The sequence below is a fragment of the Lissotriton vulgaris genome, chromosome 2_1 (assembly GCF_964263255.1).
Source record: "Lissotriton vulgaris chromosome 2_1, aLisVul1.2, whole genome shotgun sequence".
Taxonomy (NCBI): domain Eukaryota; kingdom Metazoa; phylum Chordata; class Amphibia; order Caudata; family Salamandridae; genus Lissotriton; species Lissotriton vulgaris.
This window is the reverse complement of record NC_141687.1, coordinates 759968031-759989429: the sequence shown is the minus strand read 5'-3', so window position 1 is coordinate 759989429 and position 21399 is coordinate 759968031. Positions and strand designations below refer to the sequence as shown.

At 47.6% G+C, this 21399-nt stretch overlaps 1 protein-coding gene across 1 annotated transcript in view; it reads right to left on the bottom strand.

Annotated features, from left to right (window-relative positions):
• The window catches only part of LOC147731106 (uncharacterized), a 485394-nt gene that overhangs the window by 191032 nt on the left and 272963 nt on the right, over nucleotides 1-21399 (bottom strand). Inside the window, exon 10 of the mRNA XM_086956073.1 lies at nucleotides 12205-12339. Coding sequence (XP_086812199.1) covers nucleotides 12205-12339 — 135 coding nt within the window. The remainder of the gene's footprint in view (nucleotides 1-12204; nucleotides 12340-21399) is intronic.

The following is a 21399-nucleotide window of genomic DNA, read 5'->3' as shown; positions in this document are numbered from 1 at the left end:
AGTTCTTAGAACAACTTTGTTACGATGGAGTTGTAAGAAAGGTTCTTGTATAGTGAACGCTTGTATCTCACTTACTCTTCTAAGAGAGGTGATAGCAATAAGGAAAGCTGTTTTCCATGTGAGGAATTGCAGTTTACATTTGTGTAGAGGTTCAAAAGGGGGTCCCATGAGCCTTGTAAGAACCACGTTGACCTGGAGAAGGTGGTAACCTGGGTGGAATGATTCTCTTTAATCCTTCCATAAATGCTTTAATTGCAGGTACTCTAAAAAGAGACAGATGTTGTCTGTTCTGTAAGTATGCCTGATTTCTGCAAGGTGCATGCGTATGGATGAATATGCCAAGTTACACCTTTGTAAATGTAGAAGGTAGCAAATGATATTTTGGATAGAAGCATCCAGGGGATCAACTTGATTATTATTGCAGTAAATGGCAAATCTTTTCCATTTAGCAGCATAACAAGCTGTGGTAGTAGGTCTCCTGACCTCTTTAATGATGTTCATAAAGTCTGGTGGTAGGTTAAGATAACCAAACTCTAAGACTTCAGGAGCCAGATCCAAATTCAGTTGATTTGGGTCTGGGTGTCGATGTCTCCATGGTTCTGCGTGAGTAGGGATGGAGTCAGTCGTACCTAGCAGTGTGGTGAATCACGGTTGCCGAGCCCATGTGGGAGCTACCAGGATCAGTTTTAGAGACTGTTGTCTGAGCTTGCGTACTATCAATGGTATTAGTCGTATGGGCGGGAAAGCGTACGCAAATCTGCCTGACCAGTTCGACCATATCACATTGCCCTTGGACAGCGGGTGTGGAAACCTGGCGGCGAAGGTTGGGCATTTTGCGTTTACATATGTGGTGAACAGATCTATATCTGGATTACCCCACTGGTGAAAGAACGGTTGAAGAACCTGCGGATGTAGCTCCCATTCGTGAATTTGTTGTGTCTGCCGACTCAACAGATCTGCTATCTGATTGTGAACTCCTGGAAGATGCTCTGCTAACAGACATATGTTTTGTGGAATGGCCCATCTCCAAATGCTCTGTGTGAGTTGGGACAGTTGTAGAGAGTGTGTCTCCCCCCCTGTTATTGTATGTAATACATGGCTGTCATGTTGTCCGTCAGCATTAAGACAGCTTTGTTCTGTACTTGTATTTGGAATGTTTTGAGTGCTAAGAATATTGCTAGCAGCTCTAGATGATTGATATGGAACAATCGTTGTTGACTGTTCCATTGTCCTTGAGTTGTATGGTGTGGAAGATGAGCTCCCCATCCTGTGAGGGATGTGTCTGCTGTAAGCACTAGCTGTGGAACAGGCTTGAGGAACGGCCGCCCCTTTGTCAAGTTTTTGGTGTTCCACCACTGCATAGAGCGATGTGTGCGGCTGTCTACAAACACCTGGTCTGTTAGTTGCCCTTGTGCCTGGTTCCATTGCTGTGCTCGACATTCTTGTAATGGGCGCATCTGCAGTCTTGCATAAGGTACTATGAAGATAAAAGATGCCATCATGCCTATTAGTCTCATGAACATTCTGGCTTGCAGAGATTGTTTCTGTTGAAATATTGTGACTAAGGCTTGAATGTTCTGTATCCTTGCTGGACTGGGATACGCTAGAGCTGTGGTTGTATTTATTGTAGCCCCCAGATACTGATGTATGTGAGAGGGTTGGAGGTGCGAGTTGGTGTAGTTTATTGTGAACCCTAAGTCGTGCAATGTCGGAATTGTCTGATGTGTGTGTTGGTCACCTGATTGAATGACTTGGCTTTTATGAGCCAGTCATCTAGATAAGGGAAGACATGTATTTGTTGTCTCCTGAGGTGTGCTGCAACCACTGCTAGGCACTTTGTGAATACTCGTGGTGCCGTTGTTACTCCGAATGGAAGGACTTTGAACTGATAATGTTGTCCTTCCAGTACAAACCTTAGATACTTTCTGTGAGCAGGATGTATAGGACTGTGGAAGTAGGCGTCCTTTAAGTCTAGTGTCGTAAGGAAATCGACTTGTTGCAGCAGTGGGAGCACTTGTTGTAAAGTGATCATATGAAAATGATCTGATTGTATGTAATAATTGAGGGGCCTGAGGTCGAGAATTGGTCTTAGTGTCCTGTCCTTCTTGGGAATTAGAAAATGCAGCGAGTAAACCGCTGTTCTTTGTTCTTGTAAAGGAACTATTTGTATTGCGTCCTTTTATAGAAGTGAAAGAACTTCTTGTTGAGCAGAGTAAGGTGTTCTGTAGACATTGGCTTGGGTGGTATGTGTGGAGGGGTTGCTGTAAGTTCTAGGCAGTAGCCATACTGGATAATCTGTCTTACCCACTTGTCTGTTGTGATGGAGTTCCAGACAGGCAGGAATTGCGTTAATCTGCCCCCACAGGAGTGGAATGCTGTTGGGGGAGCAGAGGGAAGTCACTGTTTTGTAGTGGAAGAGGTTTGATTACTGTTGTTACCTCGACCTCTTCCCTTGTTGTTATTCCCTCTATATCCTCCTCTAAAATATCCCTTGTTAGAAGATGTTTGTGTGTTGGATTTGAAGGATGTTGTGTTGTCTGCACTGGTTTGTTTGGAGCCCCCTCTGTAGAAGGAGCGACGAAAGGAACCTCTAGTTTGTGTGGACTGTAAAGCTCCCATAGATTTAGCAGTGTATGTATCCTTCTTCATTTTTTCCAGAGCTGTGTCTACCTCTGGTCCAAACAATTGGTTTTGATTGAATGCTTGATTTAAAATAGTAGTTTGGACTTCTTGTTTAAATCCTGAAATGCGTAGCCACGCATGTCTTTTAAGTACTATACTAGTATTTACAGCTCTAGATGCAGTATCTGCAACGTCTAGTGCGCACTTGATTGAGGCATTAGAAATGAGTTTTCCTTCTTATATAAGATCATTTGCTTGTGCCTTATATTGGTCAGGTAGATGGTCTAGCAGTTTTTCTAGCTGGTGATAATGAGCCCTATCATATCTGGAAAGGAGGGCTTGTGTATTTGCTATACGCCATATGTTGGTAGCTTGTGCTTGTATTTTGCCTGAGGCATCTATGACCTTGGATTCTTTATCAGGTGGAGATGCCTCACCTGAAGTTTGTGAGTTTGCGCTTTTCCTAGCATTGGAGACGACTATGGAATCCAATGGCAGTTGCCCTTTAATATAGACTGGATCTGCAGGTGCAGGCCTATATTTTTTCTGAATCCTAGGGTTTCACAGGTAGATTCATCAACGGAAATTCGGCTCACAAAGGGCCAGATTCTGAGAATCTGGCCCTTTGCAAGCGCAATTTTTGCATTTGGGATTCATCATCCTAAATGCAAAAATCGCTATTATAGAATTCGCAAATTTGTGAGGAATTGCATTTAAGGAATCTCTATTTGAGATTTCTTAAATGCAATTCATGAAACATTTAAAAATTGCGAATTCGCCATTTTGGGATGCTATTTACCGCGAAATCAAACCTCGTGGTAAATAGCGGAAACTTAGAAAAATGCACTTAATTTCATTTTTCTAAGTTGTATGTTACACACACACACATGTCCTTGGGACATCTGTGTGCGTAACACCAGCATCCAATATCATTTCAGGGGTGCAACAGGGTGCCCTTTGGACACCCCTGCACCCTTGAAATCGCAAACTCAACATCCAAATCGCTAATAGCGATTCGCACATTGATATGTCTTCCCATTCATTCCTATGGGCCTTTAGGCACATAGGAATGAATGGGGAGTTATTCCTTATTTGCGATTAGCAATTAGCCAATCGCAAATAAGGAAGTTGTAGAAATCGCAATACATATTGCGATTTCTACATGAATCCCGTTTCGCGAGTCTGTAATAGCAATTCCTTAATAATCGCTATTACAGACTCGCTAGACATGCCGATGATGAATCTATGTGTAAAATCCCAGTACGTACAGGGTCTTTAAACATTTCTGGAGTGTGTTTGATGACCCCTTTAATCATAGGGAGAATTTGAACAGATCTCTGTGATTGTTCAAATGTATCTAATAGGAAATCTTCCTCTGCCTCATCAGAGTGCATGGTGACCCTGTGGTAAATGGCAGCTCTGTTTAATAGGTGGCCAAATCCAATGTTATCTTCTGGGGGAGAAGGCTTTGATGGGTATGACTGTGGGTCAGGAATGTCTGGTATATCCTGTGGGTTTCGGCACTCACAGACTGTGTCACCTGTAGGGTATGGGAATGGCTCATCTGGGTCTATCCATCCTCCTAAACTATACTCATCATCATTTTGAGGTGAGTGTGGTGATAAAAGAGGAGAATGTGAAGGAGAAATCTGTGGAGGATTGTTAAGAGGAGCAGGAGATGAAGGAGAAGGAAGTATAGGTGAAGAAGGGTGCATACGGATGTGGCAGAGTCCTTCTTCTTGGCAGGAACCACAGGTGTGGATGGTTCATCTGCCTTCCTCTTCTTATGTGGTATGGTGGACACCTGACCTGTCTTAGGGTCGATGTAGATCTTCTTTTGCAGAAGAACTGGTTGGAAAAGGTCTTCTCCTTGTGGAACCTTTGTCGGCGCCGATTTTTTCGGTGCCGGACGAGGTTGCTGTCTGTCTTTAGCCTTAGGAGGTGCTACAATGTCCTTTGGCGTAGTTTTCGGCACCAAGGGTGTTGTTTTCGGTGTCGTAGGCTGTTTCGAGGGCTTGGGCGCATCGGAATCAGGCCTTTTTGGTTTCGGCACCGAAGACGATGTCTTCGGAATGGAAGCTGGTCTTGTTGGCTTCAAGGCGTCGGACTCTGGCTTCGTACCCTTGTCTTTAGAAGTCGACGGTTTCGGAGCCGAGGGAGCTGGTGGGATCGGCACATGCGGCTTGCTTGGTACCGAGGTACCGGAAGGCTTAGTTATCTTCTTCGGAGCCGGGCTCGATGGCGGGGCTGTCAAAGTGTTTTTTGGGTCGCGACTGAGCCCTGAAGGCGGAGTGTTGACCTTTGCCTTCGACCTGGGTGCTGTGGGTGGTGCAGGGGCAGTAGTACTCACGCGATGACCCGATGGTATGGAGTCATCTGAGTCGTCTGCCTCTGATACGATCTGGAGATCATCTGAATCTTCTTCGGGAACGAGCGGAACCTCTTCGTCGAAGATATCCACCGGTTCCGGGGCTGATCTCTGCATGTCGTGATGGTTTTCTTGGATTGAAAGGACACGCAGGCTGTACAGCTGGATTCGTCGTGTTCTGGCGATAAGCACAGGTTGCAGAGCTCGTGGTGGTCACTGCGTGGAAACTTTGCTCCACACCCGGGGCGTTTCTTAAATGGCATCCTTTCCATGAGGTGTAGGCCTCACGGCGTGGATAGGCCCAACGGCCCACGTCGATGACCGGAATCGAGCTGATGGAATTGAAATTATGTTAGTCGGTATTGAAGGTAGTTTGATGAGTTTTGAGAAGTTTTTTGCGCTTCGAAGTGCTTGAAAAGTATTTTTCTAGCCGGAGCGAAAAACTTTCATCACAAAGCCAGTGGCGAAAAAAAACAATCTAAGGATGGAGCCGATGCCCATGCGCACTATCGTCCAAGGGAGGAGTCACCTATCTCATGACTACAAAAGACTTCTTCCAAGAGGACAACAACATGCAATCATCCGAGCCCAACACCAGGAGGCGATCTAATGCATAGTGCAGCTCATATGCCTCGAACATCCCTTTACAAACCAGTGCAAATTGGTATTTACATTGATTTGTAAGGTAAAGTAACACAAACCAACGAGAAACACTGCTTTGAGTTTCTCTGCATCGAGGGTGCATACTGGTGTAACCACCCATAGTTTTTGATGCAAAGCCCTATCTACTAAAAACAGTAGACAGGGTTTTACAAGAAAAATTAACGTCACTAGAAAGCAGGTGTTAAAAAGCAAAAATGCTTTTATTTCTCCTAACTTTTCCCACTCTGCATGTGTGCTGCACAGTACAGCACACATACAAATTAGGACCTGCCGCCAAAGGACCTGTAATGGCGCCCTGCTGGTGCGCACGTAGCCTGTGGTGTGCCGTGAGGTGCTGGAGGTAGCCTGACCTTCTGGGGTCCTGCAGGTCTTCTTAGGGAGTGTGGTCAACCTCATTATCCGGAGCGGAGGAGAGGCAGAGCCCATAGCGGAAGGCGGCGGCTAGCAGCAGCCCGGTGAAAGCACTGGGCTAGCATCCTGGAGGCCAGGGTGAGGTGAGGGTGCCGGCGGCGCGAAAATCGAGCCCGGGGCTGCGGGCCCAGCTGGGATGAGCTGGCCCGGGCACAGTGAGCATTGCGAGGGATTTCCCGGCGCCCCCTCCTTGCGGCCTCTACAGACAGAGTGCCACAATCTTCGTGGGCATGGATTTTAGCCGTTTGCCGAGGTGAGACCGGGGCAGCAGCTTGGGGCGGTCGGGCCCTGAACTATCTATTGGCACCATTTTGTGTGGACCAGGTGGGCAGACTAGAGACTTTGAGGGGGCGGCAGCGGCGGCCTGCAACCTTCACATTGCTGGAGAGGACCCCCATCTACAGCAGCGGTGAAAAGGGGGAAAACATGGTGGGCCCTAGGGCTAGCGAGACAGGAGAAGAGTGAGGGCCGGGACAGCAGCGAGCTGTGAGCAGACTACATCAACGTTGCAGGGCGAGATCTTTCGAGGGTCCCGAATCAGACCCTACATACACCTTATTAGAGCCAAGCATTCGGAGGCCTGGCCACTGACTTGCTCGAGAGCAGAGTGCACGCTCAAAGGCCCCAGCCCCGCAGCAGAGGAGGTGGTGCACAGTGGGTCACATCCGCCCTGGAAGTTGCGGCTGCGTCGAGCGGCCTGATCGCTACATCGCCATCAATAGAAGAGCCACGGCGAGGGGACTGGTGGTGGAGGGGAAGACAAACGAAGGAGGAGTGGCGCGCTGGGGGCCCACAGCTATGTGGTACAGGGACAGGCGGTCGTGGGGCCGGAGTCTCATCCATTCTGTTAAGGGCCCGAAGGTAATACAACCTGTAACAGGCTTTCACTACCTGACAGCACCAGAAGCAATCAGTGCATCAGTTTGGGGTGGTCAGGCCTAGAGACTGGCAGGCATTGGACATTGACTGTTCTTGGGGGGCTGGTTTAGTTGGGGTTAGGGAGGGGCAGGGGGAGGGCTGGGTTGGGAGGGGGAAGGGGGGTGGGTTGTTGGGGTTGGGAGTTGGGGAGGGTAGGTCGGGTGGGGGGATGAGTGGCAGACCGGGGGGTGTTTGGAGGGGGAGGACTTAGGCGGGGAGGGAGGGCTCCGGTGTGTCGCACTACAGAGAGGTGCGGGCAGGGCAGGGGGAGTCTCTGGCCCTACGAAACATTAGCGTAGCCCAACTAGGATCCCACCGTGGCTGATGATGTTCTGAAAATTATCACCCTGAACGTGAAAGGGCTTAACAACCCCATCAAACGGAGGGCCGTCATATCGTTCTTAGAGAATTCGGGTGCCTTGGTTTGCCTGTTACAAGAAACACACCTGCTCTCCAGAGACTGGCACCGCATGCGCTCCAGGGCTTTCCCCCAGCAATACTACTCTTCCACTGTGGAGAAGAAGGAGGGGGTCGCTCTTCTCTTTGCTAGACACTTCAAGGGCCAAGTGGGTGACAAGGTTGCTGAAATCAAGGGCAGGCTCTTGGCGTACTATGTTCAGGTGGGGGGAAGATCATTGGTTATCGGGTCGATATATGCTCCCAACACTAAGCAAGAAGGTTTTCTTAAGGGGGCCCTGGCAGATGTCCTTGCAGGTCAGTCGAGATACACATTGGTGGGAGGCGATGTTAATCTGGTGATGGACCAGGTCAGGGATAGATGGGGACACTGCTTTGGCGCCACGGGGGCTATCTCACCAGAGGGCAGGCAGTGATTGACTAGTAGAGGCTTTCTAGATCTTTGGCGGGAGGCGCATCCCAACTTCACGGGGTACACTTTTTACTCTCAAGTGCACCACACCTATGCTAGATTGGATCACTTCCTGGGGACCCCGACTTAGCTGCCTCAGTAAGGGACACAGACATCATCCCGGTCGCACTCTCCGACCATGACGCGGTCACACTTCCCTTGTCGATCCCTCGTACGAAAGCACCTAGAGGCAGGTAGCGCCTCTGAGAGACCTTGTTGCAGCACAAAGGGGTCATACAGCAATTACACAAATGTATCTCGGATTACTTGAGTCTTAATGACACCGCAGATGTTCCAGTGATGGCGGTTTGGGGCGCGCTTAAGGCCGTAGTGCGCGGTAATCTCATAGCAATTGCTGCAGCGGAGGTTAAAGAACACAAGGACAGAAGACAGGCCCTATCGGCGCAGGTGTTAGAACTGGAACGGGTACATAGCCGAACCGGGGCCCCCAGGATTTGACGACAGCTAAAGGCAGCTAGGGCGTAGCTTGCGAGCCTTGACCTTGATCGCGCAGAACATGCAGCCTTACGCTTAAGACAAACATATTATGTGGGAGGGGATAAGACGAGGCGCCTGTTGGCCAGTAAACTTAGGACTCGGGTCCAAAGATCTAAAATCTCCAAAATACAGGGCTAAGGGGGGCAAATGCTTACTGAAGACGAACAGATAGCAGACACGTTTCGGGCATTTTATGCCTCGCTTTACGTCGCGGACCCCACTTCAGTCCCCGAGGAATGGGAGGCTTACCTCAGCGAGGCAGCGGCTACAGCTCTTAACAGAGCTAGCGCGCTTTCCCTGGACGCTCCGATACGGACGGAAGAAGTGGTATCTGCCATAGCACGCCTAAAGCCACTGAAAGCTCCTGGGCCAGATAGATTTTCCGCCGGTTTGTATAAAGCCTTCTGCCCACTATTGGTGCCAGTTCTCACCAAACTGTTTAATTCATTCCAGGGGCTGGGCTCCATTCCAGCTGATATGCTGGCTGTGGATATTATATTCCTGCCCAAACCAGGCAAGGACACCTCACAGTGCGCCGTATACCGGCCCATTTCCTTGCTCAACCTGGATCTTAAAATCTTCCGGAAGTCCTGCCGGCGATTCTTGGACCATGCCTGCCGGGCATTATAGAACCCGATCAATCGGGTTTCATTCCCACTCGGCAGTGCAGCGATAATACCAAACGTATACTACACATTATAGATAAAGCCCACTTTAACAATTCAGATGCGGCTCTCTTATCTGTCGACGCCGAGCAGGTGTTCGACAGGGTGGACTGGGAATACCTGGACAAGACTCTGGCGTGCTTTGGCATTAGGGTGCGATTCCGCGCATGGGTCGCTAGCTGCTACGACTCCCCTCAAGCGACAATTCAGGTTAATGGCATGGGCTCACAGCCCTTTGATATCCGGCAGGGCACCAGGCAAGGGTGCCCACTATCACCCCTATTGTTTGCGCTCTACATCAAACCATTTGCGCAAAAAATTTGAGGTAACCCGGATATCTCTGGTATCACATTTGGAGGTGAGCCCCACACCATCATCTTCTATGCTGATGACATACTGGCGGCGGTTGACAACCCCAAGCGCTCCGTGCCTGCTTTCCTCACTGAAATGGAGGCCTTTGGGAAGATCTCGGGGTTTAAAATGAATATAGGGAAATCTCTGATTCTTTCTCTGGGCCGTAACGCCTGCAGATCTGCTGAAGGCCAGCGACAATTTGGGGGACTCTTATCCCGGATGTCACTGCCATATCTGGGGATTATCTTGACGCCTAGCAAAGCACAAACAGTCGATCACAACTATGCGACACTCTTTGCGCAAATTCAGGGGGATCTAAAGAGATGGCAGCAGCTGTCATTATCCTGGCTGGGGCGAGTGGCGGCGATTAAAATTTCCCTGCTGCCCAAGGCCATCTACGTGTTCCAAACCATTCCAGTGACTCCACCGATAGGGATGCTTCAGAAAATGCAGGACGCCATACGGCAGTTCGTTTGGGCGGGTAAGTGTCCGCGGCTTCGCAGGGATTTGGCTAGATGGGCTCCTACGGAGGGTGGCTTGGGCGTCCCTGACCTTTTTTGTTACTTCCAAGCAACGCAGCTTCGGTACCTCCTAGAGTGGAATCGTCCTGAGTCGGAAAAGCAGTGGCTTTTCCAGGACCGAGCGATGGCCCAAATGTCGTGCTGGAAGGTCCCCTTCCTGAACCACAGAGGCCTCACTACTTTCCCCTCACCTATTACGCCACTGTTTGACAACCCGGCGTTTCCCCCGGGATGGAGCCTTGTGCGTTTGGCCCATGGCGAGTCTCGGAATGCAAATCAGCTGGACACCTGTTTGACTTGGAAGGCTTTATCCAGCTTGATACCTTGAAGGAGATGTACACTCTGATAGCGCCGCACCGGTTTCAATACTTCCTGATTCGTCATTGGTAAACACAACGGGACATGCTGCCTCATGTGAGCCGACATCTCACAACGTATGAGAAATGGCTCATCAGGAAAAAGGCAGGCGATTACAGACCTATATAAAATGTTAAGCCCGCCCCTATCTACCTTACGCTCTGCTGGCCAGAAGCGCTGGGAATTGGAGATAGGAAGGACCCTCACAGATAAAGAGTGGCGTAATATCTATCATAGAGCTCATCACACCGGCAGAAATGTGGCAAGTAGGGAGTCTGCAGTTAAGATCGCATACTACTGGTATCTGACGCCAGCTAGGCTGCATCAGGGTAATCTGAAGCGCAGCTCCGCATGCTAGAGAGGTTGCGGTAAAGTGGGGACGCTGACTCACTTGTTGTGGGAATGTGAGGAGGTAACGGACTATTGGAAGGAAGTACTGGATGACATAGACATACATTTTGCGACGGATATCCCCCGTTTCCCCGCCTATACACTATTGGGCCTCCCAAACGCCTTGACGTTTCCACTTAAAACGAATAGGGGGCGTCAGATGTGATTGGCGGTTGGGCGACGGCACATCATATTCTCTCGCTATGGGGGCACCACACGGAGACCTACACACACAGGCTGGCTTCACAGGCTCTGGTATATTCTGGGTATGGAGCGGATCCAGGCGAACTTAACTCAAGCCTCGGACTCCTTTACCACGGTTTGGCAGCCCTCCTTGCATTGCTAGCTGGGGAATTCAAGGAACTCACATGCCCGAAATACCTCAGGTTGCTGCGACTCACGGATGAGCCTGCCAGGAGGGACATCCCCCCAAGTTAGAGCCCACAGAAGCAAGATACCTATTCACCATCAAGAGGAGAGAAGCAACACACCGGAGGGGTGGGATGGGGGGTTGGGTAATGCGGGGGATTTTGTTTGTTTATGGGGTATCTGGACGCACACCTGACCGAGGGCTTCCCACTACTTGCTTTCATGGACACACGTATCACCTGGTAGCTCGCATAACTTGCTCAATAGTGCAGAAGGGTGGTAGAGTAATGGTTTACAGGGTTGCCCTCGGGGTCCTAATTTGTTATATTGTACTGTGTTTGATGCACTGGAAATCAATAAATCAATTTAAACAAAAAACAGAAACCATTCTCAGGACAGAGGAGCCCTGGTGCTCACAAAACCATATTTACTGGCTTCTAGCAAACCCTTAATGCTGACCAATGAATTGGTGCCAAGGATTGCGGTTATCTTAAAGCAGACATTAACTGTTACCAAGGTTTGTGTGTGAAGTCTTTGTTATACAGTGATTTCTGAAAATGCCTGTCATCCTGTCTCATTATCACAATCATTTCTTACCTAGCCAAGCCTATTTAGCAAAGCCAATTCTGGTTATTTAACCCAACAAGTTACTCCCCCCCAACACAAGCACATATTAATCTCAATTGGCCGCATTAGTATTTCGAGGTCCATTATGTGAACTCTAGTGAGCTGTACAACTGCAATATTAGTGCCTTGAGTAAAAGTAGATGTTAAGTGCTATATAAACATTTAGTCGTTATTCTTCCTGTATTTGTAAATTATTAATTAGCAGAAGTTGTAACCGTAATATCAGTGCTGTGCGCGTACTAGCATTAGTAATGCTATCATTGTCATTGCTGCTATTGATGTTGTTATAACTGTGGTAAATGTTTCAATATTACTCTTAATACTCTTTAAATCGCTTAAATCATCAATATTGCCAATGATGTACTAGTTTTAGTGATAGAATTAGTAATATGAGTGTTATTATCTGTTTTGGTTATTGTTATTGCATGTTCACAAACACAATACCTATAAGGAGGCAGAAAGAGGGGAATGCGGGTATGAGGCAGCAGCCAGGCAGGATGCATGGAAAGAAATGGTTGTCAAACCGCAGATCCTAGGCGTCTACAACCATGAAGGTGGCAAGTACTCACATACCTTCACAGGAGTGCCCATCTGGTGCCAGCTGGTATCCCTGGTGGCAGGAGCAGAGGTAGCTACCGAAGGTGTTTGTGCACAGATGCCGGCACGGAGGTGGTATGTGATGGAAAGACAAGGAACATTCATCCACATCTGGGGAAAAGAAAGATCCAGCAGTGTTTAGGGTTAGTTTTTATATCCCAGAAAACTGAAACAGACAAAGAGCCCCTTTCGTCAGGCATTTCCAACCTGGTTGTGGCTATAATAGTTTCCAAACATCTGCTAATCTTAACAGCTCTGAAACACCCTTTTTTGACAAGATAGCGAAAAAAATATGTTATGGAGGTGTAACCAGCATGAACATGGTTGGAGCAAGAATTTTATTATCACAAAAAACGTTATAGTTAGTACCCTCTCCTCATGTAAAAAATAATTGTTGTAAGCCTAGGTAGAACTTGTAAACACAATAGAAGAACAAAGATAACTGCTGACCTAGAATGATAATATATCTACCGCATTGAAAAGGCAAATGGCTTCAGGCAAGGGTGGTAGAGTGGGGTGTCAGAGCTCAGCACTCAACAATCAACAAATGGACACAATAACTTCAATGTCAGGCTTATCTTTCAAAAATGGAATGGAATGGAATGGATGTGGATTTATAGAGCGCGATTTGCTGCCCGAAGGCGTCCAAGCGCTAAAAATACAAAAACACTTTTAATAATATAGCAGTACCAAATACTACACAATCCAAAAGTAACAATGAACCAACTACCTGCATATCTCCAAAAGGTGTGCATTGATTATTTGGAAAACAAAGCAAAGACTTCCGATGTACGAATCTTAGGGTGGACTGTGGTGCTCACAAAATCTAAGATAACACGCTGTTACCCAAAATATTATAAATGGGACCCACATCATGTGTTAAGTAGTAAAATGGTTGAAAGACACATTTTCAAGCTGTCTGCCAGAAATTACTTGAGTAGTATTGAAGAGTCCATCTTCAGATTAAGCTAGGTTGTCCACTAGCATTTTATTCTTCCATAGGCGGTCAAAAAAGTGGTACAAGTAATACAGTAATTTGCCATGTGAATAAATGAACAGCCAGCATCTCACAATGGACTTTTATCAAGATTGACAGAAAATATCTGTTCTCATAAAAATAAAGTGGTCTTCTTGCAAAGGTGCCAGTAGTAATGGATCTATCTATTTTTTGGTGTCAAATGAATCCATCTAGAAATTTAAATACAGTTTAAATGAGAACAAAAATTAAAACAAAAAAGGTTATATCAATGAGGGAACTTTTCTGACCTCCTCAAAAATGGATGATCCCTCTAAATGAGAGGGGGAAGTATAGATGCTACCCGACCGCGACCAGCGCCCGGGATCCTGGCCGACCGACTATCCACCGCTACAACACAGCTGCCCTCCTTGCACTCAACCCAGGAAGGAGCAACAACTGCCAGAAGTCCAAGCCGATCACCACCCACGGCCAGATTTCCTACTGTCACTGCTGCCAGGACTTTGCCTCCGACCCTGCCCCTGCAGATACCGCCCCCACAACAAATGGCAACACCTCCGGAGCCCTAAACTGCATTCTCCTCAACATATGCTCCCTGCACAGACATGCCGTGGAGATCTCAGACCTTCTCAACACCCTCTCCCCAGACGTCACCTTCTTCACAGAAACCTGGACCAATGCCTCCTCCGCCCCGACATCGCCACCGCAATCTCCAATGGATACAAGATCCAGAGGAAGAACCACCCCAACCACCCAGTAGTAGGACTCGCCATCGCACACAAGAGCTCCCTCCGACTCTCCACCTCCACCACGAGCAACTCCTTTCCCACCACAGAACACCTCCACTTACATGTCCACACAAGCACCAGAACCACCCTTCATGGCACCCTCGTCTACAGACCTCCTGACCCCATTGTCCGTTCGCCACCATCATCCCCGGCCTCATCAAACCCAGGAAGGCCACCTGGTTCACCGCCGACCTCCAAGACTCCAGACGCACCTGCAGGCACCTCGAGAAGAACTGGATAAACAGTAAAACAACGGAAGACCGCACCACCTACAAAAACGCTATGACAGAATACCACCAATGCATCAGATCCACCAAAAGGACATTCATGCAAAACAAGATTCTCGCCAACTCTAGTAACTTCAAGGAACACTCCAGCATCATCCAGGAATTCAACAAGACCTCCAGTGAAACAAAGGAGATCACCCCCTTCCAGGACCTCTGCAACAAGCTCGGCTCCTACTTCCATCTGAAAATCAAGAGCGTTTACGACGACTTCAACAATCAGACACTCTACTCCGAAACCACTACCCTCTCCAGCAACGCCATCCAGTCCACCATCTCCTCCTGGACCCCAGTCACCACTGAAGACACCGTCTCAACCATGAAAGGCATCCATTCAGGGGCCCCCACTGACCCCTGCCCACCACTAATCTTCCACAGAGCCATCACTGCCATCGCCCCAGAACTATGACGCACCATCAATGCCACCTTCAAGACCAGCATCTTTCCAGACGACTGGAAATGCACAGAAGTCAGACCTCTGCTTAAGAAGCCCTCAGCTGACCCCACGGAACTTAATAACTACCGGTCCATCTCCCTCCCCCCATTCGCGACCAAAGTCACAGAGAAGACCATCAATGCATGACTAACCAAATTCATCAAAGAAAACTCCATCCTCGATCCCTCCCAATCCAGATTCCACAGCAACTACAGCACAGAGACCGCCCTACTTGCCACCCCAGATGACATCCGCACCCTCCTTGACCAAGGACACACAACGACCCTGATCCTGCTAGACCTCTTAACAGCTTTCAACACTCACCGTCAGACTCCAAGCCGCCGGCATACAAGGAACAGCCCTCAAATGGATACGCTCATTCTTCACCGGTAGAACCCAAAGAATCAGACTACATGCCTTCCTCTCTGAACCCACGGAAATCAACTGTGGAGTACCCCACGGATCATCGCTCAGCCCACACTCTTCAATATCTACATGGCCTCCCTCGCTGCCATCATCAGACAGCACGGACTCAGCATGGTATCCTACGCCAATGACACCCAACTCATCATCTCCCTCACCAAGGACCCCTCCACCGCAGACTCAACTTTCAGGAAGGAATGGAGGACGTCGCAAACTGTATGAGCAGCAGCTGCCTAAAGCTCAACTCGGAGAAGACAGAGGTCCTCGTCTTCAGACCCTCCCACTCGGCATGGGACAACAACTGGTGGCCCACCTTCCTCTGCAGTTCTCCCACCCCCACTGACCACGCTGGAAACTCAGCATCATTCTCAATTCCTCCCTCTACATGACCCATCAGGTCAACGCCATCAGCCTCTAGCCGCTTCAACACCCTACGCATCCTCCAAAAGACCTTCAAGTGGATCCCTCCTGAATCAAGAAAGACAGTCACACACACACTCATAACCAGCAGACTTGTCTACGGCAACGCCCTCTATACCGGGATCAACAAGTCTCTATTCTTCAAGGTTCAGACCACACAGAACACCACAGCCAGACTCGTAATCGGCATCCCTCAACACAAACACGTCACCCAACACCTGGGATATTCCACTGGCTCATCGTCGAGAAGAGAGTGACTCTCAAGATACTCACCCACGCCTACAAATGTCTCCACAACACCGGACCCCAATACCTCAACAAAAGAATCTCCTTCCACCTACCCAAAAGAAACCTCTGATCCGCCGACCTCGCCAAAACCCCTCACATCCACAGAGCCAGAACAGGCAGAAGAGTCTTCTCCTACGTCACAGTCAAGACCTGGAACGAGCTCCTGATCAACATCAGACGCGCCCTCTCCCTGAACATCGTCAAGAAGACACTGAAGACCTGGCTCTTCAACTAAACAGAGCTGCTACCCCACTCCCCAGCGCCTCATACATGAGTAGTGTGCTTACAATTCCCCTGATTAATTGACATCCAGTACGTAGACTGTTGTGGTTGTATGTGAATCAGTAGACTGTAGAATATGTGGCCATGATAAATAAATACAAACATTTGCGGAACCAATGTAGGTTAAATGTGCACCATTCTGTGCACCATTTTGTGTCGTTGGACAATGGCACTACATTGTAGATATGCCCCTTCCATATTTGGGCCCATTTCCTAATATTGTAAGTGCCAGTGAACCCATAAAGACTACATGGCCTAGAAACCCGACAACGTTCCAGAGCACCATGATGGCTTCACTGAACACAGGGGTGTTTGGTACCAAACTGTTGTAGTCTTACTCTACCTGTTGCACCCTCTCTATGGTGTCTCTCTGCTTTGCTGCTCAGCGTGTGATGAGGTCATGCGGAATGTTGGAGTGTGTTTGTATGTGGTGAGAGTCAGTTGGTCTGGATGGGCTGAGCAGCCAGGAGGCTGCTCCTGGTGGGGCTATAATTAAGACAACTAAGGGTCTTCTAAAGGACTTATCATCTTCCTGTACTTATGAATAAATATACTTAATGAACTACAAGACCCTGACTACGCATCATCTTTCATTACAATACTGGCGACGAGGGTGGGATATCGCCCATCTTCACATGGACTGGACTTTCGGGTGAGGTATCGCTCATCTATCTTGACCACGGTGACCACGTTTATTGTTTTAGTTTGTTGTGTTTACCATATACCTTATGATTTCTACATCTGGATTTTCACAACATTGTTTTGGGGGCATGTTACAGTTGTATGTTTGTTTTAACGTTGTGTGGAGTATTATCGGAATGGTGTTGTTTTTATGGAAGACGTCGCGAATCTTCCCGTATTTACAACATTCCTCACTTGAGACAGCTCACTGGAGCATGAGACATTCTTATTTTTGCTGGTCATTTGTACTTTTTGTCTCTTGTTTTCTGGAGTGGTGTTGGTGAGTGTGCGTGGTGTTTCTTTTGACTCTGGTGTAGTGTCCCCTCATCCAGTTGTACGTGTGTGTCATGGGTTTTAAGGTTTTCCTTATTTTAGCTTGTCGTGGGTCTTTAGTATCCACATTTTGTTTTCCTTGGGTTCAGTTTCCCAAAATCTGTTTGCTCTTGGTCTAAAGAAACCTATCTGATGTTTGCCATGGGAATGGCGTTTTCCATTATTTTGTCTGTTTGCTCTAGGTCTAAAGAAACCTATCAGATGTTTGCCATGGGCATGGCGATTTTCATTATTTTGTTTGTTTGGGTTGTTGTTTTTCATTTGCAGTTGGCGTGGCATGTTTGCTTTGTTTTAGGGTGACCCATGTCACGTTTGCCTTGAGTTTTAAGTACTCATAATTTAACAGTTCTGGATTTACTGCTACCCATAGTTTTTTTTTATGGGTGTTGGACCTGTCATGTGGCGTTTTTGGTTCACTGTGTGGTGAGTTGTTTTTAGAAACGCAGTTTGTAGTGTTTTATTGTATCCTTTTGACTTGCATCCCTTGTTTTTCCTTATTTTATTAGTGAGTAGGGTGTTCTATATGTTTTTGTAGTGCATCCTCTTTTCTTCCTTGTGCGTTTTTCCATCTCTATGCATTTTTGAGTAAGGGGGTAGGATGAGTGGTATGTGCATTATCAAGGGGGTAGGATGAGTTGTGTGGTATCTTTTATTTCATGCATCTTTCTTTCCTCTCTTTTGTTGTTCCGCTACACTATTTTGTTCGACTACACTATTTCCTTACGTTTGACAGTTTCACACTTTCTCTTTGTTTTTCATTATTATAATGGGGGAGATGTGTTGTAGTCTTACTCTACCTGTTGCACCCTCTCTATGGTGTCTCTCTGCTTTGCTGCTCAGCGTGTGATGAGGTCATGCGGAATGTTGGAGTGTGTTTGTATGTGGTGAGAGTCAGTTGGTCTGGATGGGCTGAGCAGCCAGGAGGCTGCTCCTGGTGGGGCTATAATTAAGACAACTAAGGGTCTTCTAAAGGACTTATCATCTTCCTGTACTTATGAATAAATATACTTAATGAACTACAAGACCCTGACTACGCATCATCTTTCATTACAATACTGGCGACGAGGGTGGGATATCGCCCATCTTCACATGGACTGGACTTTCGGGTGAGGTATCGCTCATCTATCTTGACCACGGTGACCACGTTTATTGTTTTAGTTTGTTGTGTTTACCATATACCTTATGATTTCTACATCTGGATTTTCACAACATTGTTTTGGGGGCATGTTACAGTTGTATGTTTGTTTTAACGTTGTGTGGAGTATTATCGGAATGGTGTTGTTTTTATGGAAGACGTTGCGAATCTTCCCGTATTTACAACATTCCTCACTTGAGACAGCTCACTGGAGCATGAGACATTCTTATTTTTGCTGGTCATTTGTACTTTTTGTCTCTTGTTTTCTGGAGTCGTGTTGGTGAGTGTGCGTGGTGTTTCTTTTGACTCTGGTGTAGTGTCCCCTCATCCAGTTGTACGTGTGTGTCATGGGTTTTAAGGTTTTCCTTATTTTAGCTTGTCGTGGGTCTTTAGTATCCACATTTTGTTTTCCTTGGGTTCAGTTTCCCAAAATCTGTTTGCTCTTGGTCTAAAGAAACCTATCTGATGTTTGCCATGGGAATGGCGTTTTCCATTATTTTGTCTGTTTGCTCTAGGTCTAAAGAAACCTATCAGATGTTTGCCATGGGCATGGCGATTTTCATTATTTTGTTTGTTTGGGTTGTTGTTTTTCATTTGCAGTTGGCGTGGCATGTTTGCTTTGTTTTAGGGTGACCCATGTCACGTTTGCCTTGAGTTTTAAGTACTCATAATTTAACAGTTCTGGATTTACTGCTACCCATAGTTTTTTTTTATGGGTGTTGGACCTGTCATGTGGCGTTTTTGGTTCACTGTGTGGTGAGTTGTTTTTAGAAACGCAGTTTGTAGTGTTTTATTGTATCCTTTTGACTTGCATCCCTTGTTTTTCCTTATTTTATTAGTGAGTAGGGTGTTCTATATGTTTTTGTAGTGCATCCTCTTTTCTTCCTTGTGCGTTTTTCCATCTCTATGCATTTTTGAGTAAGGGGGTAGGATGAGTGGTATGTGCATTATCAAGGGGGTAGGATGAGTTGTGTGGTATCTTTTATTTCATGCATCTTTCTTTCCTCTCTTTTGTTGTTCCGCTACACTATTTTGTTCGACTACACTATTTCCTTACGTTTGACAGTTTCACACTTTCTCTTTGTTTTTCATTATTATAATGGGGGAGATGTGTTGTAGTCTTACTCTACCTGTTGCACCCTCTCTATGGTGTCTCTCTGCTTTGCTGCTCAGCGTGTGATGAGGTCATGCGGAATGTTGGAGTGTGTTTGTATGTGGTGAGAGTCAGTTGGTCTGGATGGGCTGAGCAGCCAGGAGGCTGCTCCTGGTGGGGCTATAATTAAGACAACTAAGGGTCTTCTAAAGGACTTATCATCTTCCTGTACTTATGAATAAATATACTTAATGAACTACAAGACCCTGACTACGCATCATCTTTCATTACAATACAAACTACTCCTTACAATAAATCCACACTGATGCCAGCGTGGGATTTATTGTACCATGTACCCAGATGGCACCTCAGAGGTGTTCCCTGAAACCCTGTCAACCCTGATGTGGTCTCTGTTCGGCTGTAGGGAGCCAGCCACCACCAGACATGTTTCTGGACCCCTGGGTAGAGAGCCCCTGCTCTGTAGGACCAGAAACAATGCATTTCCTGGGCAGAGGTGTCAAGCCTCCTCCCGCTAGATGGGCCAGTGCTCAAAGAGGGGAGCTTCAGAGGCCTGCTAACTTTGTAATGCGACCCCCAGCCTCTGCTTCAAGCAGCAGATGGCAGCCCCCACTTTACATCCCCACTTTGGGCGGGAAAACTCAAGAAAAATAGGAGGTGTGCCCACCGCTGACAACACCATCCCAAAAGTGGGGGAGGCGAGATGAAGAACCTCTTTCAGTCCCTGTCATCTTGAAGATGAGGGGACCCCTCCAAAAAGGGCTAGGTCTATGCCCCTCTCCCACAGGAGGGTGGTATAATAGAGGGTGTAGTCCCTCCAGGTAAGATGCCCATTGGCCCTACCTGCTACTCCCATAAAACACCCCGAAATAATCTAGTATTTAGGTGGTTCCCCCAGACCTAGAAACTAGATCTGCGATGACCTAAGAAGAAATAAGACGACCTTGCAGAGAAGCCTGAAGATGACGACTGCCTTGGCCCCAACCCTAGTGGCCTGTCTCCAGCTTCTGCGAACCTGTGACCTGCCTTGCAGCCAGCAACCTTTAAAACCCTGTGAGGACTGCTGCCTTTGAAAAAAACTCCAATGTCCCATGGACAGCGGACCTGTCCAGAAGATACCTACTCCACACCCGACACCCACGGGCCGAGTCTGAGTGGCTCACTTGTGCAGTGAAGTTTCTCGAGCATCCTGACCTCGGGTCCAGTTGTTGGCTGACTGCTTCTGACTTCCAAGATGGCGCCTGCAGTGTGAATCCTCAGGCTCCCCCTGACTGTGACTGGCTCCAGAAAGAACACTCAGACGTCGAAAGGCACCCTTGCACCTGAAGCCCCTGGGCCTTGGTGTGCTAAACCGATCGTGCTCCTACAACTCCACCTTTGCGGCCATTAGTGTTCCTCCTGCAACCTCTGGTACCATGCCTGCAACCTCTTTGCCGAAAGAAGGATCCCCATCGAAAAGCATTGTGTCTGATGGTAAAATTGCACCCTGCACTTGGCCGCCCCTGTGCCGCTGGTCATGTGTGGTGGTGCTGCTTTGTAGCCCACCATGCTTGACCTAACCACAAAGCCTGGCACCCACAACCGATCAACTTACCTGCAAGCAATGTGGCTCCAAGCAACCCCTGTCTCTATTGTAAAGCATTGGGCCTAACTCTGATTTTGACCTCTTCACCTGGCCGCCCAGGTGCTGCTGGTTGTGCAGGTGTGGTAATCACTTGACCCCTAGCCCTTGCTGACTTTTGGATTCGAAGGCTGGGATTGTAAATGCAGTATTTACCTGTTTAACCAAAATATTGTTCTCCCCATAGGATGACATAGGACTTTGTTGAAAAGTTTCCAAGTGTCGATTTTTCAAAGTGAATAGTATTTTAAATTACATAAATGCACATACCTTATTACGAAGATCTTGACCTTAAAATAAAGTACAAAAACAGTATTATTTCCGAAAAGTGGTCTGGATCTCCTTCTTGAGTCCTGCGCTCATTATTGATCACTGTGGTGCAATAAATGAGAC